The following is a 27,473-nucleotide window of genomic DNA, read 5'->3' as shown; positions in this document are numbered from 1 at the left end:
GCTGATTTTAAGGAATGTTTTTATTTCTCAAAGAACCATGACCTAATTTTGCCATTTTCACTTGTCAAGTTGTTCCTCAACATCCGCCATTTTAACAATTTTTTCTTTTTCTTTTCATAATTTTTGGCAACGTACGTACTACTTTTTATTTTAATTTTATTTTTTTGCTGAACGACCTTTCGGTTGCGCCCCTGTTCTTGCTTGGCCTCTTCCCATGTCTCACTGAAACTGTCCTTTCCTCTCATTTATTTTTTTCTAATGCATAAAAATAATAATAAAAAAAGAGAACAAAACCAAAAACATGTTTTGTCATAGGACTATACTCATAGCCCTTAGGCCGAAGGACGGTTTGTTTTAGCCTGATTTATTTTATTGATTTGATTTTAAAATTTAAATTTATTATAGTAAAAAAATTTTATAAATAATCACATTTAATTTTTTTATTATAATAAAAAATTTTAATATAAAATTATATCTCAATTTAAATTAAAAATTTAAATTAACGAATTAAATCATAATTTATAATTCATTATAATATTTTATCTTATAAAAATATACATAAATTAAAAATAATTTTAAATTATAATTATAAATGTATGAATTAAACGTCTATAAATATCATCATATTTATCTTTTACTGTTCTCTGTCTCTCTCATTATTTGTTTTTTGGCTCTGTCTCTCTCATTATTTGTTTTTTTTTTGCTCTGTCTCTCTCATTATTTGTTTGTTTTATTTATTCCGCAGGTGAGTGAGTGAGGGAGTTATTTATATGCTTAGTCACCATACACTACTTCTTCCTCATTCATTCACGCGAAAATCCTTCTCCATTTGCATTTGCAGAAGTTTGTTCACCCAAAACAAATCTTCTCACAATCTCTTCTTCTTCTTCTCCTCATTTATTGCCTCATTAATCAGAATCTGTTTTCTGGGTACATCTCATCTCACTCTCTCTCTCTCTCTCTCTCTCTCTCTCTCTCTCTCTTTCTCTCTTTCTCTCTTTCTCTCTCCTCCCTTACATTTTTACTTCTCCTTTCAGCCTCTGCCTATGTAACTGCTGCTTCCTTTCTTGTTTTTCTTGTTCTCAATAATGTAATATTCGTCTCAGCATTTCTTATCTTTTTGTTGAATGCCCATTTGCTCAAAACTGCTATAAGTTGTCTCTATTACAGTTCCACTCATGGGTTCTCGCTAATTTTTCATTTCTTTTCTGTGAATGCCCATTTGCTTCAAATTGCTCTAAACACTCCCAAATGCAGTTTTCCACAATGGGTTTTCGTTAATTTCCTTGTTCTTCCTCTAAAACAAGTTTCAAGCTTTACTCCAAAAGTGCTAGTTTTAGCCATTATATTATTTATATACCATGTAACTGATTTCTTTTAGCAAGTTTCTGCATTTGATGAAAAGGAGGCTTTTTTCTCTTATGGTCATTTTTATGTGATTAAAGAGAGGTAATGGATCTATGCTTTATCCTAGTTAACCGCTAATTATTTGATCTGAACTTATGGAGAGTTGTTTATTCCGTTAATACTCAACTTCCTTTTCAGTTTCACAATGAATTCCATTCGCTAATTTGGTTGCGTTATCCAAGATATGGCATCCAAGTAATTTCTTTTTTTTTTATTTCTCTAATCTATTTTTTGTTCTTCATATCACACACCAATTATTTGATCTAATTTCCTTGCTCAAATGTAAATTTCTTCCACTTTATTGATTCATTCTTTTAAGGACCTCACCAAGGGTCTGATATAATTCAAGAACTAATGAATCTAACATTCTTCTTTCCCGCTTTTTTAACCCTTCAAAATCCCACTATGATGAAGTAGTTCTTGTTTCTCTGCCCACAATTTTTGCATATAAATCCTCCCTATGCAAATTTAAGTACTTTTATTGGCCTCTCGAGTCCCTTGGAATTTGGATCTTTACGTTAATTTCCCTGTTTATTTTGTTTTCTCATACAAATCCCACCAAAAAAAAAAAAGAATCTATTATATTTTTACTTACTCATGGAAGAAACATTTGTTCCCTTCCGGGGGATCAAGAATGACCTTAGAGGAAGGCTTTTGTGCTACAAGCAAGACTGGACTGGTGGCCTTAAAGCGGGTATCAGGTTTGTGAATATCTTATTTCTAATTTTAATATCCAATAACATGTTAATATGATGAGAATTTGTTGTTTCTTCTTTTATGACCAGACTTAAGTTTTTCACAATTTTGGATATTTTGATGTTTTTCTTCTACTGTATAGGATCTTGGCTCCAACGACCTACATATTCTTTGCTTCAGCAATTCCAGTCATATCCTTTGGGGAGCAGTTGGAAAGAGATACAAGTAAAAGCATTTTCTCCATTCTCCTCTTATGTTGCTAATTTTACTTTTATTTTTTTTAAAAATTTTTTTTTTTTTTTTTTTTTTTTTTTGGTATTACAGATGGAACTCTCACGGCAGTACAAACTCTTGCATCAACGGCACTTTGCGGTATCATCCACTCAATTTTTGGAGGACAGCCCTTGCTCATTCTAGGAGTGGCTGAGCCCACAGTTTTGATGTATACATTCATGTTCAACTTTGCCAAGGACAGAAAGGATTTAGGGCAGGAGCTGTTCTTGGCATGGACTGGATGGTATGTTTTGAACACTAAAATCAAACTACTACCACTAAAGGACTAGTATAATGGTAAACTGAATCCTTTATTTTTTTATCTACTCGGCTTTACTTGGCATCAGGGTATGTGTGTGGACGGCCCTTTTGCTCTTCCTGTTGGCTATTCTAGGCGCGTGCTCGATAATCAATAGGTTTACTCGCCTTGCTGGTGAATTGTTCGGACTGCTAATTGCTATGCTTTTTATGCAACAAGCCATAAGGGTGAGTATGCTTATGTGCATCTGGTTGTCTGAAATGATTAGTTCATTTTTTGCCTACAAGGTAGTTGTTGAACACTTGAAATTTCTCATGGTAGCTTCGGCCTATGATTTAAATTCTTTAGGGAGTTGTTGAGGAGTTTCGTGTGCCCAAAAGGGAAAATCCCAATCAGACTGCACTTGAACCTGCGTGGCGATTTGGAAATGGAATGTTCGCACTGGTTCTATCCTTTGGCCTTCTTCTTACTGCACTGAGAAGCCGTAAAGCTAGATCATGGCGTTATGGTACTGGTAAGTAGATTCCTCTGACGACCTTTATCGAATGCAACGGACAAATCATGTTCAAATACCTGATATGACTTGGAATCCAAAAATTTGTAAAGGGGAAATTCTCTCTCTCTCTCTTTTATTTTTTTATTTTATTATTATTTTTTTTATCATAGTTGTGGATTATCAGCTAATTCTCTTTCCTCTTGACATGTTGAGTGAATCATTCAGTTGGTAGCTCTGGAGGGTACAAAGTTATTTTGCATGTCTAGTAATATTGATTTTATTTTCTAGGTAGGCTAAGGGGATTTATTGCGGATTATGGAGTTCCACTTATGGTGCTTATATGGACTGGTGTATCTTACATACCAGTTAATGATGTCCCCAAAGGACTCCCACGACGGCTTTTTAGTCCAAATCCATGGTCTCCGGGTGCATACTCGAATTGGACAGTCATAAAGGTGAGTCTCACGGTTCAAATTAATCAAATATGCCAATTCACACTAATGGAAGATATAATAAACCTTTAAATTATAACTAGGAACTCATGTGTTTTAGTTGTGCAGGAAATGGTTAATCTTCCTCCGTTATATATAATTGGAGCATTTATACCAGCAACTATGATTGCAGTGCTTTACTACTTTGATCACAGTGTTGCATCTCAACTTGCTCAACAGAAGGAATTTAATCTGAAGAAACCAACTTCTTACCATTATGACCTTCTTCTTTTGGGCTTTCTGGTAAGCTACTTTCCTGGAATAACAACTTAGTATTTCTGTTGATCTCCCACTCAGATTGAATAAGATTTACCAGTAAATGTACCTGGTAAAACGTTTTCTTTAGTTTGAATTTCTTTATTTTCTCAGGTCATTCTATGTGGGCTTATTGGCATTCCTCCTGCAAATGGTGTAATACCTCAATCCCCTATGCACACCAAAAGTTTAGCTACTCTTAAACATCAGGTACCTTTTCTCTTTACCGGCATATAAAGTCGTTTTTCTTCTCTACAATCAATGGATTAAATTTTGCTCTTATGCTCCTAAGAGTATAGGACTTTGCTCTTTTGAATTATGCACATGAAAGAACTGGATGTCTGGTCAATATTCTTTCTTGTTCTTGAATATCTAAATTGGTCATCATTTTTTTACTAGCTGTTGCGGAATAAACTTGTATCGGCAGCACGAAAAAGTATATCTAAAAACTCAAACCTGAGTCAATTATACCGGAGCATGCAAGAGGCCTATGATGAAATGCAGACTCCACTAGCCTACCAAATTCCACCTGCCCTGGTAAACTTATCCATACATGAATTCTGATTCATAGAGCTTCTATCCATTCTTTCTTTTATGTAAAACTTCTAGCTTCATCAGGGACTTAAAGAACTCAAAGAATCCACTATCCAACTGGCCGAGAACACTGGCTACATCGGCGCCCCTGTTGATGAGACTGTCTTTGATGTGGACAAGGATATTGATGACCTTTTGCCTGTTGAAGTTAAAGAGCAGCGCCTCAGCAATTTACTACAGGCATTGATGGTTGGTGGTTGTGTTGCTGCTATGCCTCTTCTGAAGAAGATTCCGACTTCGGTCCTTTGGGGTTACTTTGCTTTCATGGCAATAGAAAGCTTGCCTGGAAATCAATTCTGGGAGAGGATATTGTTGCTTTTGACCGCTCCAAGTCGAAGATACAAGTAAGTTAATCATTCACAAATACTTCACTAACTCTTGTTATTTCCTAAGGTATACTAATTTGCATGCTTAGTATCTCTATCTTTAAAGTATATCTTTAAGAGGTTTGAATTCAACTTTTGAGATTTCCTTAATCTGGAAAAAAAAAAATGAATGTTTCTTTTGTTAGAGTGCTGAAGAAGTATCACGCAACATTTGTGGAGACCGTACCCTTCAAAGCAATTGCCTGTTTCACCTTGTTCCAGACAGTTTACTTGCTAGTTTGTTTTGGGCTAACATGGATCCCAATTGCTGGGGTGCTCTTCCCATTGTTGATCATGCTTCTTGTCCCGGTGAGGCAGTATTTTCTCCCCAAGTTTTTCAAGGGAGCTCACCTTCAAGACTTGGATGCTGCGGAATACGAGGAAGCCCCTGCCATTGCTTTCAACATGTCATTTGAAGTATGTTGTCTAAACCCTCGCTTCATACCAAAAAGATTGCGTATAGAAACCTATTTGGACAACAAAACCTATAAAAGTTTTTATGTAGAAAATGATGAGGGTCTTTTTGCTATTTTCTATACATTCAACAAAATTTTTGGATGAATGAAATCAATACCATCCATATTTGATTAAATGTAGAACGGAAAATTGGTCGCCCTGAGGCATGCTTGAAATGGTTCATTTCCATGCTTCTCTACTTATGCCATTTTTTTTCCTCATTGTTGACAGAATCAGGATCTTCAGTCAAGAACAAATAACGTTGACAGCGCGGAAGTACTTGATGAAATTATCACAAGAAGCCGTGGAGAGATCCGCCGATCGCAGAGTCCAAAAGTGACAAGTTCAACCCCATCCATAGAGGACATAAAATCTGTTTATAGCCCAAGGTTGTCACAGAGAGTGTACAGCCCACGTCTAAATGAACTGAGAGGCGAAGGAAGCCCCCGGTCGCCTGGGAAGGAACTTCAAGTAAAGCTGACTCCAAGTCCTGGACTATCTATCCTTGGAAAAGGCATTCATGGTTCTTCTTCTTCTGCAGGCCAAATACCATAAGTTTGTGATTCTGGTGAGTTTGGTTGTTAATGGTTCTCGAGAGGTTCTACATTATGCATATATAGCTAGGTATTGTCTTTTAATGAATGTGTTTCTAAGTTCTAACCTTCCGCATATAGTATACTCAATCATTTGTATGGGTTTATCTCCCTTGTGAGTTGGGCAGAGGACATGTTATTATAATGGAAAAGTACTTTTACCCTTTGTTTTGTTTTCGTAATTTTGGCTTTTTTATTTTTTATTTATTATTGATTTTTTTTTATTTCATCAATCTCATCCAAATAGATGCGCTCAGCTATGTATAAAGCTTGTACATAACACCAATAAAACTTGGTGAAAGCAATAAAGGGATTGAGAGAAAATGATAAAAGGTAACTACTATTAATCTTTCATAACACTAGCCAAACATTTGGCACGTTTTTATTTCAAGAAATATATCAGCTGCGATTGCTATAATAAAGAGTAAAAGGGTGCTGAATCCACTGCAAAAGGTATCCCACTTATATGGGATAATCCAAAAGTAAAAACCTAGGGCTGGTAATCCGGACAGCGATACGACAATACGATTCGAAACCCATTCAAAATTAACGGGTTTAGATTTATTATAAATGAGTTTGAGTCATAATCGGGTTGACACGATTAATAAATGGGTTGGGTTATGGTTGACCACCTAACACGAAGTGATATAAATTGACATGATTAATTATATGTGTCATCTGTAATATAATGCTATGTAATATAACATGAAAGTTTATATGACATTAAATACAAATAATGTGAATTTTAATATTTGTAGGTAAAATTAATTTATTTTTCTTAAAGAAAAATATAAATTAACCAATAAACATGTTAAACCTGTTTTGACCGTGTTAAATAAATCATTATTATATGGGTTATTTATTCAATATATTAATTTAAACGAGTTATACGGGTTGACACGATTAACACAATTAATAAATGGGTCGTGTTTGTGTTTACATTTTTGACACGTTTAATAAATATGTCGTGTTTGAGTTAATATTTTCTGACACGATTAATAAACGGGTTGACACGAACACAATCCACTAACATGAATTGCCACCCTTATAAAAACCTCACTATGGACTAATTTGGTATTGATTTTGGAGTCCCAATAAGTACTTTGCATACAAATGACACAACTAGTGTATTTACCAAAAGCGCACAAATACAGTGGTAGAGTTAGGATATTTTATCGGTGAGATTATTATGAAAAAATAAAAGATTCTTTTAATTAGACTTGTACATAGTTGTGAGTTTCAGTTATTAGCTGTGTACAAGTATAATTTTTCCCATAATTTGGGGACAATTGAAATTTTTCAAAAAGAGTGTAAACGTTGAATTTCAAGAGTCGACGAGTTTTTCCTCAACTTAGAGCGTCTTCGCCACAACACAAAAGTACTTCTCACAAACATGAATGTACTTCTACGTTTATTTGAGAAGCCATTCATTCCACAAGGAAAAAAGTACTGCTTTCAAAACCACAACAATCTTAAACTAAGCATATAACCATTAAACCATATAAAGTTACTCCAATGAAGTTTCCACCACTTTCACATCTTCTGGAAGAAACTTCATGACTAGTCATGAGCTCTCATCCACTCAATCATTGAATAGATTTGCTATGATTTCCTCTTCCTACTCATCCATCAGATGTTCAAGTGGGATCATGGAAGTGGATGAAGTTGGTAAGAATGAGTTAGTAAAGTTATCCAGAGTCAGATCCCATAAATGTCATTCATTCAGGGGAGAAACTGAAAACAGGTAGATTATATCGCCTCTATCTCATCAAAAGTCCTCCTTGGGACAACTCTCATTGATGAGAGCCACTTTTTATTTATAAGAAAAAAAAAAGTTTTCTTGAACAGGGCAGGGCGGAGCCAGAAAAATAAGTAAACAAAGACGGTATACTCAAAATTTTTATTAGATTTCACATACAAGTGAGAGATTTCATATATTATGAGGTGGCCGTAAATAAATGTTGGCAAATTTAGCCGTAAGATAAGAAATGAATAAAATAAAAATAATATGGACACCTAGTATTTTACGTGGAAAATTTCTAAAGGAGACGGGGACAAGTGTAGAAAGATTTCATTATAAAAAATAGAGATTACAACTTTCTTTTTAAATTACACGGAGAGAACAATAAGAACCACACTTTCATGTAAATAGGAAAAACACCTCACAAAAAAAAAACTAGAGAAACTAAATTTCTCTCATACTATGGGAATTCTTTATGAATGGTGAGAATGGACTATAAAGCTGAGAAATGGAGGAGCTTTATTTATAGCTAAGTTCCCCCCTGAGAAAACCATATGAGCCAGCTGTAAACAACTAACTCTTCCAATAAATGCCAGCACCGAATTTGGTGCTGACTTCCCCTTTCTCTCTCCTTTTTTTTCCTTATTTCCTTCAAAAGTTGTGATTGGTTTGGGCTTATTAGGCAACGCTTACATTCTCCCACTTGGAGATTTGATTGAGAATCAATCATGTCTCCACACCATCCTTTCTAACTTGTCACTACTATGCTGCTTACGTTTCTGCTAAGCCACACGAGAATCTACACCATTTGAACTTGTCAGTATTTAGTGGCTTGGTCAACACGTATGCTAGGTTCTCTTTTGTGTAAATCTTTTGCATATCCACACTTCATTTTCCCACTACTTCAAGGACAAAGTGAAATTGAACTCCTATATGCTTCGTCCTGGAATGAAAGGCTGGATTCCTTACAATGTGCAAGACGCTCTGGCTGTCACAAAACAAAAGAATCTTATCTTCTTTGTGCTCGAGCTCCTCTAATAACCTTTTAATCCAAATTGCTTCCTTGCAAGCTTATGTAGCCGCCACGTATTCTGCTTATGTTGTAGATAACGCTACAATTTACTACAGTTTCGAAACCTAACTTACAGTTCCTCCTGCAAGTGTGAACACATAGCATGTAGTGGATTTTCTTTTATTTGGATCACCTGTAAAATCAGAATCCTCATAGCCCTTGACAGTAACTCCGATCCTCCATAACATAATGCAGCATCTGAGGTATCATTGATGTATCTCAGGATCCTTTTAACGATACTCCAATGCTCTTTACCAGGATTCGCCAGGTACTTACTAATCGTTCCCACTGCTTGTGCAATGTCTGGTCTTGTACAAATCATAGCGAACATTAAGCTACCCACTTCTGATGCATATGGCACTCGAGACATCTCCTTCCTCTCTGCTTCATTGCTAGGACACATCTTGGAGGATAACTTGAAATTAACAAGAAAATGGGCAGACATTGGCTTACAATAATGCATGTTGAAGCATTGCAAGACCTTCCTTAAGTAATTCTTTTGAGAAAGCCAAATCTTCCTATTATTCCTGTCACGGTGAAGTTGTATCCCTATAATCTTCTTTGCCGGTCCTAGGTTCTTCATATCATATTCCCTAGCCAACTGTGCCTTCAATTCTTGGACTCGATTTTTGTTGGGGTTTGTGACCAACATGTCGTCCACGTACAACTGCAAAATGATGAAATCTCCATCACTAAACCTCTTGAAATACGTATAAGGGTATGCACTGAGTTTGTTGTACCCAAGGCTCATGATATAGGAATCAAATCTCTTGTACCAACACTTCGGTGCCCATTTGAGACCGTACAGAGATTTGTTCAACCTGCAAACCAAGTTCTCTTTTCCTGCTTTTGCAAAGCCTTCTGGTTGGAGCATATAAATCTCTTCTTCAAGATCTCCATGAAGAAAACAGTTTTCACATCTAGCTACTCTAGATGTAGGTCAAACGAAGCACACATTGCCAAAACTACTCGAACTGTAGTGAGTCGAACCACAGGTGAAAATATTTCATCGAAGTCACTACCTTCTTTCTGAGCATATCCTTTCACCAATAATCTTGCACGGAATCGTTGCTCTTGGTTATTACCATCACACTGGATCTTGTAGATCCATTTGTTTCCGATGGCCTTCCTTCCTCGTGGTAGCGAAACAAGATCCCAAGTCCTATTCTTGTGTAAGGCTTCGATTTCTTCTTGCGTTGTTGCCATCCACAGGGATACATATTAGCTTTCGATTGCCTCCTGCAAAGTTGATGGCTCTACATCCTTTGTTAAAGGACAGTATGCAACATTGCTCTCAATAACATAATGTGAGTGCCAAACCAGTGGTCTTCTCTCACGAGTTGATCGGCAAACTTCGAAAGCCTCAGACTTGACTAGTTCTTGACCTTCGTGCTCTGGTGTTGCTTCAGAAGAAACTAGATCTTCATATGGCTTATCTTCCACCTGAACCGTAGTAGTCTCTGACTTCTCATTTGAAGTGTTGTCGTCTCCCTTTTCTTGCAGTTTATCCTCTGTAAATATGACATCTCTACTGATGACAATCTTGTGGACAGTGGGATCCCACAAGCGATACCCTTTAACACCATCAGCATAACCTAAGAAGATACACTTTCTAGATTTTGGATCCAACTTCGATCTTTCTTGGTATACAGGACTTCCAAATGTATGTAACTGAGAATAATTAGCTGGCTTACCAGTCCACATCTCCATTGGCATTTTCAGATGAATCACAGTTGATGAAGACCGATTAATCACGTAACATGCGTTTTTTACTACTTCTGCCCAAAATGACTTGGCTAGACCTACAGTCCTCAACATTGCTCTTGTTATATCCAATATTGTTCTATTCATCCACTCTGCCACTCTATTTTACTGAGGAGTGTACGCCGCCGTGATCTGCCTCTTGATGCCTTCTTGTTGGCAGAATGAATTAAACTCATCGCTTGTATATTCGTCTCCATTGTTAGTCCTTAGACATTTGATCTTCTTTTCAAATTCAAGTTCCACCCGCACTTTGAAAACTTTGAAAACTTCAAAAACATCCGATTTCCTTTTGATTGGATACACCCAACATCACTTGGAGTAATCATCAATGAAAGATACAAAGTATCTCGCCCCTCTGAGGGATGATATCGGTGCTTGCCAAACATCAGAGTGGATCAATTTTAAGATTTCTTTGCTCTTAGCTTTTGATGTGCTAAACGTTAACTTGTGTTACTTACTTGTAACACAATGCTCACAAAATGGTATTTTTCCCAAGCTGAGCCCAGGGAGTAGTTTCTGTTTAGAGAGAACCATCAAACCTCATTTTGACATATGATCGAGCTTTTGATTCCACATCATCATTGATTCTTCTCCCGAACTCGTCGATACAACAAATGACTTTCCCTCTTGGCGTGTTTCTCCCAAAAGCATGTACAGCTTTGGAGCAACTTTTTCGCCTTCATCACTACAAATGCGCCTTTAACAATTTTCATGATCTCATTCTCAATGCAAGTCCTGCAACAACATCATCTAATTGTCCCGAAGACAATAGATTCTTCTTCAGGCCCTTCATATGTCATACCTTCTGTATAGTATGAATAGTATCATCGTACATCTTCAGTTTGATAGTGCCGATACCAACGATCTCCAAGGCATGATCATTTCTCATGTATACTGATTCTTCTGAGATTGGTTCATATTGATAGAACCATTCTCTCCTAGCGGTCTTGTGCCATGATGCTATCGAATCTAGTATCCACGCATCAATGAGCCATCATCCGTGATTTCTTATGGTGTTTCTCCGATAGTCGCCAGACAATTATCCTTCTGTAAAATTGCATGCATCTTCATTTTCCACAATGTGAAATTACTTTTGTTGAACTTTTCTATTTTGAATTTTCCAGCTATTTTGTTATTTGATTAACTCCCACTATTTCACTATAACTGTGAATACTACTCGTACAGTAACTTTATCGACTAGGTAATTCCTAGGAGAGAATGTAAATGAATACACCAGCTCTATCAACAAAGGATAGATCCGGATAGCCTCCTAGACAGAACCACCTTACTAAGCAAGTTCCCAAGAAAGGTGTGGAGGGTCTCAAGTGGACTGCCTAAGTTCTAGCCTCTTAGACAGAACCTACTTACACCATATTTATTCGCACCGTGAACAGTACTGTATACATGAACAATATTCTGTCGTGAACAGTAACTTCACCTGGATTGCTATGATACTACTTGTTGGCAAATCTGGCGGTAAAATAAGAAATGAGTAAAAATGAAGATAATATGGACATATAGTATTTTACGTGAAAAATCCCCAAAGGAGACGGAGTAAAACCCACGGGACAAGTATAGAAGGATTTCACTATGAAAATGGGGATTACAACTTTCTCTCTAAATTACACGAAGTAAACAATAAGAATAACTCCCTTATGTAAATAGGAGAAACACCTCACAAAAGAAGAAAAATTAGCAAAACTAAATTTCTCACACTATGGGAATTCTCTCTGAGAGGTGATGTAAAATTGAGAAATGGAAGAGCTTTATTTATAACTGAGCTCCTCTTGAGAAAACCGTATGAACCAGTTGTAAATAACTAGCTCTTTCCTCAAATGTTAGCACCAAATTTGACATGGACTTCCTCTTTCTCTCTCTTTTTTTTCTTCTTTCTTTCAAAAATTCTTTTTAACTTGTTAGGCAAGATTACAATAAAGGGTTTCAAAATTTTAGGAGGATAAACTATAAATTTCATCAAACTTCACATATAAAATTAAAAGAACAAAAAATATTTTAATGGGGCGATCGTCTACCCTCGGTTGTATATGGCTCCGTCCTTAGCAGAGATTTTTCGGATTTTGGTGTACTAAAAATGACGTCAGGATTTAAGTAATGGTTCTAGGATAGTAGTGGGAATATAGCAAAAGAAGAAGCCACTTTTTCCCCTGTATACTCGTGCAAATGAACAATGTAGGTCTTTCACTAGGTACTAGCTGCCTTTCTTTTCAGTTTATTTCTTAGTACCAACATATTATATCCTTTTTATGCTTTAGTTTGGCAACTATTGTGCTTTCTTGAAAGTTCTACTTTTACCTGGAGCCAAAGGAGAAGTGAAAGCAAAAGCAAAAGTTAAAAATCTCAATCGTGTCAAAATACTTTTGGACACTTCTACTAAACACACTCGTATTTTGGTATGTGCAAAGTAATTTGGAGTCATCGAAAAGTGAAATGATTAGGGTCACAAACTAATAAAAAAATGGGCCTACTTATATCCTTACGTAAAATTCATCTTTTTCTATTGTGTGGTGTAAAAATAATATTAAATTGATATATATGTCAATAGAACTCTTGGCTAGATACGTGAATAGAAATTAAAATTCATTTTTCTTGTACTTTTAGGATTTTCTATCCTGTAACCCTGGCTATATTTTGCAATTTTTCACCACCATATGAGCTTATATCCTTCTTTTTACCTAATTACTCACTATATAACAAAAGCTCATCTACTTCTTACTTCCATTTTTTTTTTTTATAATATTCCCTAATTTCTTACTTCCAAACTTTATCATCTTTAATTTTTCTTGCTTCCAAACTTTATCATCTTTAATTTTTCTTACTTCCAAACTTTATCATCTTTAATTTTTTCTTCTCTGAAAATATCAATAATCCTAAGAAATCTTTATCCCAACTGCTACTATGATTTTGCTTCACCAGTCTGCCACACTGAGACAAGAGATAGAGAATTATGGACACTCGCCAATTATCTTGAGGAACATTATATGGTGGAATGCATACATTTTTCTCCACTATCTTTGCCACGAGTAATCAATATACTTGTTTTATTATAGCTTTCAAATTCAATCATGTTTTCTGGTACCGATATAGATTGGCAACCACTAAATTATAGGGACCCCCAGAAAAAAAAAATGCCCTTTTATTTTAGCACGAGAAATCGGCTTTTACATAAAGCCTAGAATGTCATTCTCCTAATCATGCAAATATGATTTAACTTGCATGTGAGATTATACCAGATTACCATCCTTGCCCAACTTTGGCGTTAGTTGAAACCTTTCCACGGAGAATTAAGTGGTAGTGCATAATAGCAATAAGGCATGAATTTAAACGGTATGATCTTTATTAAGATTTAATAAACTAATGTTAATATTATTATTGTAATTATCTTAGTTCAGTTTATTTTAGTGTAGAACTCTATAAATATAGTTCATCGCACTCAAGTAAAGTATTAAACACACAAATGAAGCATATGAAAAAAATTATATTTATCGGACTATACGGCAGCCGAACTTACGACTATATCTATTATTATTAATACTGCAACAACTATTATTATTATTATTATTATTATTATTGTTATTGTTATTATTGTTAATTAGTTATTTTATTATCTCGCAGTGAGAATTGTCCTTCCTAAACTCCAATGGCACAAAAATCTGATGGGCATTTTAGCTTCTGTGCTATCATATATAGTTTAATATTAGTTTTAACGTTATATGAGTGACACAAGGCTTGACATTCCTTAGGAGCCATTATAGAAAACGGCATTAATTTGGAAAACTAAATATAGAAAGAAGAAATATAAACAAGGACAAAAACTACAAAACATCAGCAGCATGTTGATTGTTGAGCACGAGAGCAGTGCCCAGAAAAGAAAAGATTAAAAAGAAAACACACACAAACGACGTTAGCTCTGAAAATCGACTGTAATACTAAAAACGACATTAAAACTAAAAACACCAATAACATTCAATTAAAAACAACAACTGGAGAACGAAAACAGAAGAAAACGACAAAGCTGTCAGAAAACGTAAGAAATGTTTGGAAACGACAAATGACAAAACCGGCATGAAAGTAGACGACAATGGTATTAGAAACGATGCTAATGACATTAAACCGCTAAAAGACAACGTTTTTAGACGGATGACTAAGGACCGGTTCGGAAGGTATATTTAAATTATGATGTGTAATTTTGATATTTGAAATTTAATTTTCTTTTTATAAAAAAATATTATAACATAATTAATAATTTAAGTTTGAGTATATGAAACAAACGAATCCTTAAATAAGAAATAAGTAAAAACCCCACAAAACAACTCGGAAGCAATAATAGCAAAAACTAAGGCTTCGTTTATTTCGCTGATTCGAGTTTAAAATTCGAGTTTTGCTATAATAAAAATCTCTCACAAACAATCACATCTAACTTTTTTGCTACAGTAAAAAGCTCTCACATAAAATCACATCTCAACTCGAATTAAAAACTCGAATCAGCGAACTAAACGGGTCCTAAATGAAATTACCAAAAAGGCCATCAGACTTTGAAACGACAATAACATTGGAAAACAATTTTTTTTTCTTCTTCTTCTTTTTTTTTTCTTTTGAAGAAAACCCAAGGTTTAAAGATGAAGAAAGCGATTAGTATTTGACAACAGGGTAAAAATAACAATATTATTAAAAACGACTTTAACGGTAGACACACCAAAAAGTACGACGTGACGACAAAAAGAGAAGAAGCCTGAAGGCTAAAATCAGGGTCGGTAATATGGATCACGACATGGCAACTCGAAAACGACATGAATTTCGCGAGTTAAGGTTGAGAAAAAAAGGTTCGGGTCAGAATTATGTCGACCTGAAATTGACACGAAAAACATGGGTTAATTTCGGGTTGGACCCGCCTAACCCGAACACGACACAAAACTCATAAAAAATGAAAAAATACATATATTTTTCATTACATATTTTTAATTTTATTATCAACTTTTGATATCATGATAGTTATACTCAAAATCTTATACTATTATTTGCTTAATTTCGATGGATGTTATTGTATTTTAGCATGTTATGAATTTTAAGTTATTTTTAATACGTAAAAAATTAAATAAAAGTATACAATTTTCGTGTCAATTTCAGGTTCACGGGTTAATTTCATATCACGGGTTATTTTCGTGTCGTGTCGTATCAACCTGTAAAGTGGTCATGTTGTGTTCGTGTTGCGGTTTTTAAAAAATTTTGTGTCACAGGTCGTGTTCTTGACTGTAAATTTAGAAAAAAAAATGATAAAAATACGACATGAACACGACACGTGACACAAATTGCCACCCCTAGCTAAAACCATAATAAATTCATACTACGAGACAAAACAATGACAACAAAACGACGATATTTAGAAACAACATGAAAACAACCAAAGACATTAAAAAAAGGATTTTATCACCGATGCTCTGAATTTTAGAGTCATTTTTAGTTTTTCTTCTGAATTTTAAAAACTCTCATTTTACTTCTTAAATTTTTTTTATTATTTTCACTTAATCCATTCTTTTAAAATTTTTGTTAAAAACATATAAAAAAAGAGAGCAATACAGAAACATAATCTTTTATTTAAATATATGATAAAAGCAATCGGATAAAAATCATATAACCACATGTAACCCTTTTTTTCTAATATGATTTTAACAGAAATTTTTACAAAAGGTTTAAATAGAACTAATCCAAAATTCAATAGAAAAAGTAAAAGTATTCAAATTTAAAGGTGAATTGAGAATGACTTTAAAATTTATGACACGGTGATAATAATCCTAAAGATAGAGAGAGAGAACGACATAACAACAGCCCACTGAAAAGACATTAAGCTAATAAACGACAATAGAACAACCAACGACATGAAAGGAAAGAAATTGAAAGTGACGAAAAAATGAAAAAATTCCATGTTGTTAGAAATTGAAAATGACGAAAAATTGAAAAGGAAAGCAAAAGACAGAAAAGGTACTCACTACTCAAAACCCTTTGACTGAAACATACATAAACGACAACAAAACTTCAAAAGATGAAACACTATCAAACAGAAAAGCGACATTTAACCTAGAAAACGACCTAAAAGTAGAAAACAGAAACCTTGAAAAACAAGGACAAGAAAACGACAAGTTGATGCGGCTATACGACGGTAATTTTAAAACCTGGCAAATGATGACAATTACAAACAAGAGAGGAGGAAAAAAAAAAACAACAAAAAATATAAGAAACGACTGAACATTGAATAACGACGTTGGTTAGTGTTGCGTCCATCTGACGACAAATGTAAGGGTTGATCGTTTTTCTTTCTGTGAATTGTGGCAGAGACAGAGAGTAGAGAATCAATGAAGCCTCAGATCGTATTGTTTGGGGATTCAATAACAGAGCAGTCGTTCAGACCCGGAGGTTGGGGAGCAGCTCTTGCTGACACTTACTCTCGCAAGGTGTTTTTTTTTTTTTTTTTTCGTTTCTTTTTTTTTTTTAAAGGAGAAAAAACAAAAATGAGAGACACCCAGAAGTTGATTTTGGAAATTTCATTGGTTTAAAGTTGATTTCTTTTCTTTGGTTTATAGGCTGATGTATTAGTCCGTGGATATGGTGGATACAACACTAGATGGGCTTTGTTTCTGCTGCATCAACTTTTTCCATTGGTAAGTTTCCTATTTTCACTTCTTGTTCTTGTTGATTCTCTAGCTTCTCAATTCAGATGGATAGTGATTTTTTGATGAGGTTTTGGAATTGAAAATGAATGTCCCAACTTTTTAAATATAGTTAGTTTTAGGGATAGTGGTCCTAGATCTAATGCTATACATTGTATGCATTTGTTGCAAATTTGACTTTTTTGAATGATATTTCTTGTTACTTAGATCTGTATACTAATCAAGTATATGGGTTGATTTTTGGATTCATATATGATGACCATTTAATCGGTTTTTGCTTGTTTTCTTGGTGGGGCATTATAAAATGCATTGCTTGAACGTTTCTGTTGAAGAATTTTTGTTTAGGAAAAATAGAAGATAATAAATGAAAAGGGATATTTATTTTCTTCTTACTTAGTTAGATATTCATAAGGGAATCTAATTGCTAGAAAAAAGGAGGGAATAAAGTTCTACTTGTAATTTTGGTACTTAAAATTCAGAGATGTTATTCTCTGGCTTCTTTTGCAGGACTCTCCAAAACCTCCTGCTGCTGTGACAATTTTCTTTGGGGCCAATGATGCTGCGGTTTTAGGGAGAACTAGCGAACGCCAACATGTTCCTATCGAAGAGTATAAGGAGAATCTAAGAAAAATTGTTCTTTATTTGAAGGTTCAGATGCTGTTTCTTGATTCTTGAACAACTTTTTCAGTCTTTTGATTTTGTTTGGAGAGTATCTATTATATAATAGATGTTGTAATTGGCTTTAAGATTGATGCAAAACCATTTTAATCCTCTGCACCAAAATTGAGATTCTCGTTAAATAAGGTAGTTTTATTTGCCAGTGAATGATGTTTTTGGACTTGTATAATGGACTCATCGTGCTTCCACATTGCATTTGGTTAATGATGACTTGTGAGGAGTTTTGAGGTTTTTAATCTCCAATTTCCCTGCACTCCAAACATGGTCTTGTAGGCTCCATTACATGATTTTCCTTCTCATTATGTCCAGTCAATTGATTGCAGAAATGCTCTCCCACCGTTCTCGTTGTGCTTATCACTCCACCGCCTGTTGATGAGGAAGGGCGTAATGAATATGCACGGTATGGTCATGGTACATTCCTAAATTCAAAATGCATTAAAGATAAAAACTGCTACAATATTGTGATATTTGATTATGTTCCAAATATTAGTTGTTGAATGAGCTCATTATTGAGTCCAACAGATCTCTATACGGCGAGGATGCTAGGAAATTGCCAGAAAGGACAAATGAAGTAACCGGAGTTTATGCAAAGCAGTGTGTTGAGCTAGCCAAAGAAATGGGTCTCCGCTCCATCGATCTGTGGTCCAAGATGCAGGAAAGAGAGGGTTGGCAGAAGACATTCTTAAGGTTGACTTGCTTATGTCCTTATAAAATTTGATGATCATTAAGAAACTGGGTCTTACCATTTTCCTCTGTATGCATTCTTTATCATTAAGAAACTGGGTCTTACCATTTTCCTCTGTATGCATTCTTTACTTAATTCTATAAACCATCCTTGCTGCTGTCCATATTAATGAGACTGGTTTTCTTCTTACCAAAAAAGGGAAAAAAGAGAAGGAAAAAGGTGTGGGGGTGTTAGGCCTCCTGTTACGTTAGTCTATTCTAGGAGAAAGGGGCGTGGGGCAATTGTACAATACAAGGGGGTGGGAAATGGAAATATGGGAAATACTAGGCAGGAGAGCTGATGTGGCAAGTTGGTTAGGAATTTGTTAGCCTGGGAGAGCATATCTAGAGAAGGAGGGGGGAACATGAGGGGTTGTCTGTTGATTTGGGAAATTCTGTTAGTAGGCCTTGGGAGGAAGGAGAACCTCAAATTCTCCATTGTTATTTCTGCTATCTTTCTTTTCCTTTCTGTTTGCTTGTTGAGTGTAAGAAAGCTCCTCTCCAGAGAGAGAGTGAGAGCGAATTCAATCAAAGAAGCTAAACTCATTTACGAGTTGCCTCAAATCTGGCTGTCTTGATCTAAAACTAAGCAGGATCCTAACAATTTTGTACCAGAGCGTGACGATCCATGGGAGAAAACTAGGGTGTGCGATCTCAGACGGAGGAGGTAGCAAGGCTGGAGTAGAGGATGGATGCATTCTATGAGGCGTTACAGATTGTCGAAGCCTTGACTGAACCTCTGCCAAAGTTGCAGGAAGACGTGACGGAGATCGGGGCTCAGCTGGATGACGTGCAAGGGTCGGTACGGCGACTGGAAGCGATGCTCCACCAGCAGGCCGGTACCACAGGCTCGGCCGGTGACACCTCCCCCAGTCCCACGCGAGGAGGAACCCCGGCGATTCGGGCGCAAGTGGCGGCGGGAATCGCCTCCAGGCCCAAGGGGCCGAGTGGAGCACCGTGGACGAAAGCTGGAGCTACCCATATTCAACGGCAAGGATCCTCAAGGGTGGGTATTCTGGGCTGTCAGGTATTTTGTCGTTAACCACGTAGAGGAGGAAGAGCAAGTGGTGGCGGCGTCGGTGTGCATGGAGGGATGAGCACTGGGTTGGTTCCAATGGGCCGACGCCCAAGATCCGTTCGGATCGTGGAGGGAATTGCAGGCGGCGGTGCTGCGAAGATTTGGTCGGGGGAGGGAGGTCGATCCAGTGGAGCAACTCATGGCACTCCAACAGCGCGGTACGGTGGCGAATTACCGGGATGAGTTCGAGGGAACGGCGGCTCAGATGCGGGGCGTGCCCGATGCCATCTTCAGAGGGGCGTTCCTTCACGGGCTTAGGGAAGATATACGGGCTGAGTTGAAAATGCACAGGCCCGTTACCTTACATGATATGATGGATTTGGCCCAGCAAGTAGAGGCCCGTAATGAAGCAGCTGAGAGAGTTAGGAGGTACCGGGCGGGTCGTGGGCTTAGGGCTGACACGTGGGAACGGGCCGGGGGCCCAATTCAGGGCACGAATCCTACCTTGTTCTCCCAGGAGAGCACCCTTCGATCCAAGGGTCCAAATGAAGCGGTGGGGGTATATTGGGGACGCGGTGGGATGGGCACAGGGCAGAACTCGGCGACAGGGGGAGCTTCGTCTTCCCGCCGCCTCACGGAGGAGGAAATCTAGCAACGATGAGCTCGGGGCTTGTGTTTCAGGTGTGACGAGAAGTTCAGCCCCGGGCACCGTTGTAAGAACCGGCAACTACAAGTGCCGATTTTGGCGGACACAGAGGGAGCATCCGAGGAGGAGGATGGCGCTGTTCAGGAGCATCTTCTGGAGGAGGAGTTGGAAAAAGGGAGCCTGGAAGACAAGGTGGATCTGTCTCTGAACTCCCTACGAGGATTGTCTTCCTCCAACACACTAAAGCTGCGGGGCAGAATCAGTGGCCGAGAATTGGTGGTGCTGGTGGACAGTGGGGCTACTCACAGTTTCATCTTAGGAACGGTAGCAAAGGAGCTGAAACTGCCGATGGACCCCACGGTAAGTCACAACATCGTGGTCGGCAACGGGCTTAGTTTTAAGCAATGGGGAGTATGTAGGGCGGTTCGGGTATGGATCCAGGGGCATAGGGTCGAGGACTTTTTCCCCTTTGATTTGGGTGGGGCGGATATGGTGCTGGGGATGACATGGCTGAGGGGAAGTAAAGGCTGATTGGTCCGAGTTCCTTTTAAAATTTCGGTCTGGACCAACGTGGGTAACCTGGCGAGGTGACCCCAGCCTGTGCTATGCCCCGATGAAGTTGAGTTCTCCAGTGAGGACGTTGCTCCATAAGGAGCTAGGGTGTTGGTGGAAGTGTGCAAGCTCTCGGTGCAAGGAGGGGACGAAGGCGACAAAGTGGTGCCATAAGAGGTGAGGACAGTGGTGTGCGATTTTGAAAGGGTATTCCAAAGTCCTACGGAGCTGCCTCCTCACAGGGAACGGGATCACAAGATTGTCTTGAGGGAGGGGGCCGATCCCCCGAATGTTCGGCCCTATCGATATCCACAAGTACATAAAGGAGAAATAGAGCGCTTGGTGACGGATATGTTGTCTTCGGGCATCATTCAGCCGAGCAGCAGCCCTTATTCGAGCCCAGTCATTTTGGTTAAAAAAAAGGACGGCAGCTGGCGGTTTTGTGTAGACTACCACGCGCTCAACCAAGTCACAATTCCGGATAAGTTTCCCATCCCGTTGATTGATGAGTTGTTGGATGAGCTACACGGGGCTGTGGTGTTTTCTAAGTTGGATTTGCGAGCGGGATACCACCAGATTCAGGTGCACGAAGCAGACGTAGAAAAGATGACTTTCCATACTCATGAGGGCCACTACGAGTTCCTCGTCATGCCCTTCGGGCTGACGAATACTCCAGCCACTTTCCAAGACTCATGAATAGGATTTTTCGGCCTTACCTCAGGAAGTTCGTTTTGGTATTCTTTGATGATATTTTGGTGTAAAGCCGTACGTGGGAGGACCATCGCCAACACTTGGCCACTGTCTTTGGTGTGCTGCAGCGTGAGAAGTTGTTCGCTAACAAGAAGAAGTGCAGTTTCGGGCAACGGCAGTTGGAGTACCTAGGCCACCTCATTTCGGCACAGGGGATCGCGGCTGACCCTTCTAAGATTCAGGCTATCACGGCATGGCCCCCCCTGTGAAATGTCAGAGAGGTATGTGGGTTCCTGGGGCTAACGGGATATTACAGGAGGTTCGTTAAGGGCTATGGCATCCTAGCGAGGCCCTTGACGGAGTTGCTCACAAAGAAGGGCTTTGTTAGGTCCGACGCTGCTGACCACGCATTTGAGGCGCTGAAGGCCGCCATGACTCAACTTCCGGTATTAGCAATGCTGGATTTCAATAAAACCTTTGTGCTTGAAACAGACGCTTCTGGAGAAGGCCTGGGGACGGTTTTGATGCAAGAGGGCAGGCCTCTTGTGTTTTTCAGCAAGGCTCCCGCCCCAGCTTCGCGCGTTAAGTCTATTTACGAAAGGGAGCTTATGGGGGTGCTGCTGGCAATCCAAAAATGGAGACACTACTTATTGGGGCGGCATTTTGTAGTCCGCACGGATCAGCAAAGTCTGCAGTATCTCATGGGACAGCGCCAACTACCTCCCGACCAGCTGCGGTGGGTGTATAAGCTGTTTGGCTATGACTTTGAGGTCCAATACAAGCTGGGAGTAGCCAATAATGTGGCTGACGCGCTGTCTAGGCGGGGAAACTGGCCGGACGCTACTCTTTGCGCCTTCACCATGCCTCAGGCTGGGGATTTGGAGGCCATCCGTTTGGAGCAGCGCACCGAGAAGGAGTGGGTCATGACCATTTCTAAACTTGAGGACGGGGAGCTTCTGGAGGGCTATTCGTTAAAAAATGGCCTATTGTTCTGTAAGAACCAGCTGGTCCTGGTGGCAAATTCCCCTTCCATTGCTCAGATGGTTCATGAGTTCCACGATTTAGTGATTGGGGGTCATTCCAGGTTCTTGCATACTTACAAGAGGTTGTCCGCCGTGGTGTTCTGGCGAGGGATGAAACGTTTCATTCGGGATTATGTGGCTCACTGCGAGATTTGCCAGCGGAATAAGTCCGAAGCCCTTTCACCAGCAGGCCTCTTGCAGCCTCTACCCATTCCGGACTTGGTTTGGGACAATGTATCCATGGATTTTGTCGGGGGCCTGCCTAAGTCAAGCGGGTTTGACACCATCTTGGTGGTCGTGGATGTCTGTCCAAATATGCCCATTTTTGCCCTCTGGCCCACCCATATTCGGCCAAACAAGTGGCTGCCTTGTTTGTCTTGCACACTGTTAAGCTTCATGGGGTTCCACGATCCATAGTAAGTGATAGGGACGCAATCTTTATGAGTGGATTCTGGCGTGAATTATTCAAATTGCAAGGCACTAAGTTGTGTACCAGTTCCGCTTATCATCCGGAGTCCGATGGACAAACAGAGGTGGTTAACCACTGCCTGGAGGGTTATTTACGGTGCTTTGCAGGGGATAAGCCGTGGCTGTGGGCTTCGTTTTTGCCTTGGGCTGAATAGTGGTTCAACACAACTTTTAACGCCTCGACCAAATTCACCCCCTTTCGCATTGTCTACGGCTGTGATCCTCCCACCCTCTTCCGTTTTCAGGATACTCCCCGCACGGTGGCTGCAGTGGAGGACCAATTGGTTCTTCACAATGAAATGTTAGATTTGTTGAAATCTCACCTCTTGCTATCCCAGCAGTGTATGAAGAAATTTGTAGATAGCCACCGTCGGGAATGGCATTTTGATGTTGGGGAGCTGGTTCTACTCAAGCTGCGACCCTATCGCCTTAAGTCCCTGGCTCGACGCAAGAATGAGAAGCTCGCTCAGTGCTTCTACGGACCGTTTGAAGTTCTGGCTAAGATTGGTCCCATAGCATACCGCTTGCGCCTGCCGGATACCACTTGTATCCATCCGGTTTTTCATGTCTCTTAGTTGAAACCCTTTAAGGGGGCGGCTTCCAGGGTGCAGCCTTTACCGGAGCAGTTGTCCGAAGACTTGGAGTTGTGCGTTACACGGAAGAGGCTCTGGAGTCTAGGGTGGTAGTGGTGGGGGGACGGGAGGAACAACAGGTACTCATCAAGTGGCAGGGCCTACCTGAGTGGGAGTCTACCTGGGAACTGTTGGCTGCGATTCGCTTGCAATTCCCTACTTTCAACCTTGGGGGGGCGTTAGTCTATTCTAGGAGAAAGGGGCGTGGGGCAGTTGTACAAGACAAGGGGGTGGGAAATGGAAATATGGGAAATACTAGGCACGAGAGCTGATGTGGCAAGTTGGTTAGGAATTTGTTAGCCTGGGAGAGCATATCTAGAGAAGGAGGGGGGAACGTGAGGGGTTGTCTGTTGATTTGGGAAATTCTGTTAGCAGGCCTTGGGAGGAAGGAGAACCTCGAATTCTCCATTGTTATTTCTGCTATCTTTCTTTTCCTTTCTGTTTGCTTGTTGAGTGTAAGAAAGCTCCTCTCCAGAGAGAGAGAGTGAGAGTGAATTCAATCAAAGAAGCTAAACTCATTTACGAGTTGCCTCAAATCTGGCTGTCTTGATCTAAAACTAAGCAGGATCCTGACAGGGGGAAATTGTGATATGCTGTCTTTTTCACATGCTAAAAATCATCTAAATTGCTTAGCAAGCTTGAGTTCGAAACTGGAAGACCCTCGGTATAAGCTCGTGACTATTCGCCAACTAGGTTTCTTTGAGGAATTGACCCTAGACCATGAGAGGAAACCATGGATCTAACCACTCAACTAGCTCCTGGTGGGGAAGGAAAATAATTCCATCAATTTTATCACTTTCCAGGGTTTTGCTAGAATAGATTAGAATTTTACTGTAAGGCAGACCTGATAAACTAATTATAGAATGCACAGCACAGTTCAACTGAGTGGAAGTTCTAAGTTTCATATTCTGAATTCATGTGCCTTTTCTTCTTACATTACAGTGATGGATTGCACCTGACGCCTGAGGGCAATGCTGTGGTTCACAAAGAAGTTGTGAGGGTTTTAAGCGAAGCATGGTTTTCTGCTGCGGAAATGCCATACGATTTCCCTCACCACTCGCAAATTGACTGGAAGAACCCTGAGAAAGCTTTCCAGGAAAGGTGCCTGTGATATTTTTTTTCACCTTGCACCTCTCTATAACAATTTGGTCAAACTCTTGGATTTCTTGATTTTTCTACCTTGCACCTCTCTTGATTTTTTTTTCACAGGAATGCCTGTGATTGCTTTTGATTATCATGCACAATTGAGGTGGTTTTCTTTCGGTGTCAATTGGGATTCTAATGCTATACGTTGGAAATGCTGAACATTTTGCTTTCCAAATGAAAACCATTTATCGCACAGCCTATTGTTATAAGCCACATTCAATCAAATTACAGAAAATGAATGTAAGCTAGCCTATTTAACATTTTGTCAACTCTTCTTTTATTCTGCAGCCATATTTCGGTTTGTGCGTGGATCAAATAGTTGATATAGTTAATATTTTAAAATCTTGGTTCATTCGTGGATTTCTCATTACTAGTTATTTGCTTAAACCACGATCAATGTACTAAGCAACATTGTAATGAAAAAAAAAAAAAAAGAGAACTCATGTAACTGGTTGAAATCAGTGAACATCACTTGTTGTATTAATTTGTATGATTTGAAAATCTATGATAATTTCAGTAGGTTAATATGAAAAAAGTCTAGTAGGAAAGAGATGGATGGTTGGATTAAAAGTTGTTAGCGCTTCCTTGAATGGATGCACCATATCAATACGATGACTTGGTAAATCCGACCTACTATAATTGATACACCATGACTTGTGAGAAGTCACGTGAAAGATGCTTTCAAATTTAAAAATTATTACTTAGGGCCTGTTTAGTTCGCTGATTCGAGTTTTTAATTTGAGTTGATATGTGACTTTATGTTGAAGCTTTTTACTGTAGTAAAAAAGTTAGATGTGACTGTTTTTAAGAGCTTTTTACTATAGTAAAATTTGAATTCTAAACTCGAATCAGTGAAATGAACGGGATCTTAAAACTGACATCATTAATATTATCGTTATTATTTTATAGTGGGTGTAACTGATGTGTCGTGAATAATGTAAAAATAAATTAAAGATTTTCTAAAAGAGTTTTTAAAATTATTAAATTTATCATCAATTTCGTCAAATAAATGTTATAGATTTGTTTACAAACCGCCTCAAAATATTCTATAAAAATCAAAATATATAATCTCTGTTCATTTATGATTTTTGCCACGTATTTGTGACTAGTACATTGTAAATCTCACAAAATCACATAAAAGATTTTCGTAGATCTCAACTTTCTAATATCATCATCGATTTCAACGAACAAATGTTATGCAGATGTTTACAAACCACATCAAAATGTTCTATAAAAATCACGTGATATAATCCCAAATCATTTATGATTTTTACTGCATGTTTGTGACTAGTAGATTGTAAATCTTGTAAAATCACAAAAGATTCTCTCAAATCTCAACTTTCTAATCTCATCATCGATTTTATTGAACAAATGGTATGCAAAGGTTTACAAACCACATCAAAATATTCTATAAAAATGACAAGATATAATCCTTATTCATTGTAAATCTCGTAAAATCATAAAAGATTCTCTCGCATCTCAACTTTCTAATTCCATCATCGATTTCTTTGCACACCAGGTAAATTTTGGTTTCATTGTTGAAAATCTTATAATTGACTAGTTATTTGCTAAAATAACTCTCAAATATACAGGGAAGTTGTTTATCTATGAAAAGATTATTCCTCAAAGATTTACACATCTTTTCTTTATTAATCTTTAATGGTTTTTTTAACTAGTCTATATGCAGAATAAGAATTTTTATTTCTACCTGTAAAAAAAAAAAAAAAAGGGATTTGTTGTGTACTCACGTCCCCGCTCAACGGTTACTTGGGACATATATAGAAGAATAGGAATTTACTTCTATATAAGAGACGTTATACAGAAGAATCCTTATTTTCCTTAATTTTGTTTATTGCTTAGTCAATCTTTAGGGACGGCATTTTTATGTTGAATACCATTCATATTTTCACTTAACGAGTACATTTTAAAATTTCTCTTATACTTGTGATGGTATAAATTGTGGCACACATATTTCACACAAATAGAACAGCAATTACAAGTTTAATTTGATCCTGGTCTTGAAAATTTCATAGTCCCTAGAGAATTTTCTCACAATAATTGCCTAAACAAAAAACATTTCATTTGCTTCCTTCTTTTATACAGGTAACGAATCTTCGTTATCCCTCCCTGTGTCGCGGGCTTGGCGGGTTTTTCACCTAGTCAGGCGTCAGAAGACTTGAAGTTCTCGTACCGATCCAGGATGCTCACTCATGGTACTTTCCCTTCTCATGCCAAGGCTCTAATGGCCCGGAAACAGGCTTTCAAGATGCTTCAAGCTCTTCAAGCATGCAAGGTGCAAGGTAAAAACTAGGCAAGCAATGTTTTTTTCTTCACCACTTATAAATATTGATTATGAAAAAAATTGATACATAATTAGTATTCATATTGTTAATTTGTATAGTGTTTATGCCAGAACATTATTAGGCATCAAGTTTGATTTCTAGGTGGTTAGATAATTAACAATACTTTTTATGTCACCTATTATATACTATTAGCATTTCTTAGTCAAATATTACATATTCATGTTACTAGTTGCAAAAGTCTAGAATAATTTATCATGTAATCACACATTTTCAAGTTAAATTTTTTTTCTAATTTTGGCTTATCTCCCAGGTTGACAAGGCTGCAAGTTCAGTCAGCAAAAAGCGGCGGAAAGGAGGAGAAAGCAGGCAAGCAGAAGCTCCTGCTGCTGTAATCGGCAGCCTGCAGATCAATGCTCTACCGCAAGTGAGTACTTGAGCTGAGAAGATCAG

At 38.2% G+C, this 27,473-nt stretch overlaps 2 protein-coding genes across 3 annotated transcripts; both read left to right on the top strand.

Annotated features, from left to right (window-relative positions):
• The first annotated feature begins 771 nt into the window (after positions 1 to 771).
• LOC21387005 (probable boron transporter 2) lies at positions 772 to 6,062 on the top strand. Its single transcript, XM_024166639.1, has 12 exons — positions 772 to 2,108; positions 2,246 to 2,328; positions 2,428 to 2,620; positions 2,724 to 2,862; positions 2,984 to 3,149; positions 3,420 to 3,586; positions 3,692 to 3,865; positions 3,992 to 4,087; positions 4,277 to 4,414; positions 4,496 to 4,815; positions 4,983 to 5,253; positions 5,524 to 6,062. The coding sequence occupies exons 1-12, from the start codon at positions 2,005 to 2,007 to the stop codon at positions 5,845 to 5,847; spliced, it is 2,175 nt and encodes a 724-aa protein (XP_024022407.1). The 5' UTR covers positions 772 to 2,004; the 3' UTR covers positions 5,848 to 6,062.
• A 10,694-nt stretch (positions 6,063 to 16,756) lies between these two features.
• On the top strand, positions 16,757 to 24,913 carry LOC21387004 (GDSL esterase/lipase At5g62930). Of its 2 annotated transcripts, XM_024166668.1 has the most exons (7): positions 16,757 to 16,929; positions 17,059 to 17,136; positions 17,653 to 17,793; positions 18,147 to 18,223; positions 18,346 to 18,510; positions 24,517 to 24,675; positions 24,784 to 24,913. In XM_024166668.1, the coding sequence occupies exons 1-7, from the start codon at positions 16,831 to 16,833 to the stop codon at positions 24,803 to 24,805; spliced, it is 741 nt and encodes a 246-aa protein (XP_024022436.1). In that variant the 5' UTR covers positions 16,757 to 16,830; the 3' UTR covers positions 24,806 to 24,913. The 2 variants fall into 2 exon arrangements, with proteins under 2 accessions (XP_024022436.1, XP_024022440.1); XM_024166672.1 differs by having other exon boundaries at positions 24,517 to 24,913.
• Positions 24,914 to 27,473: the final 2,560 nt, after the last annotated feature.

Source organism: Morus notabilis, unplaced genomic scaffold, assembly GCF_000414095.1.
Source record: "Morus notabilis unplaced genomic scaffold, ASM41409v2 Scaffold761, whole genome shotgun sequence".
Taxonomy (NCBI): Eukaryota; Viridiplantae; Streptophyta; class Magnoliopsida; order Rosales; family Moraceae; genus Morus; species Morus notabilis.
The sequence above is the reverse complement of the archived record's forward strand: the minus strand, read 5'-3'. Positions and strand labels throughout refer to the sequence as shown.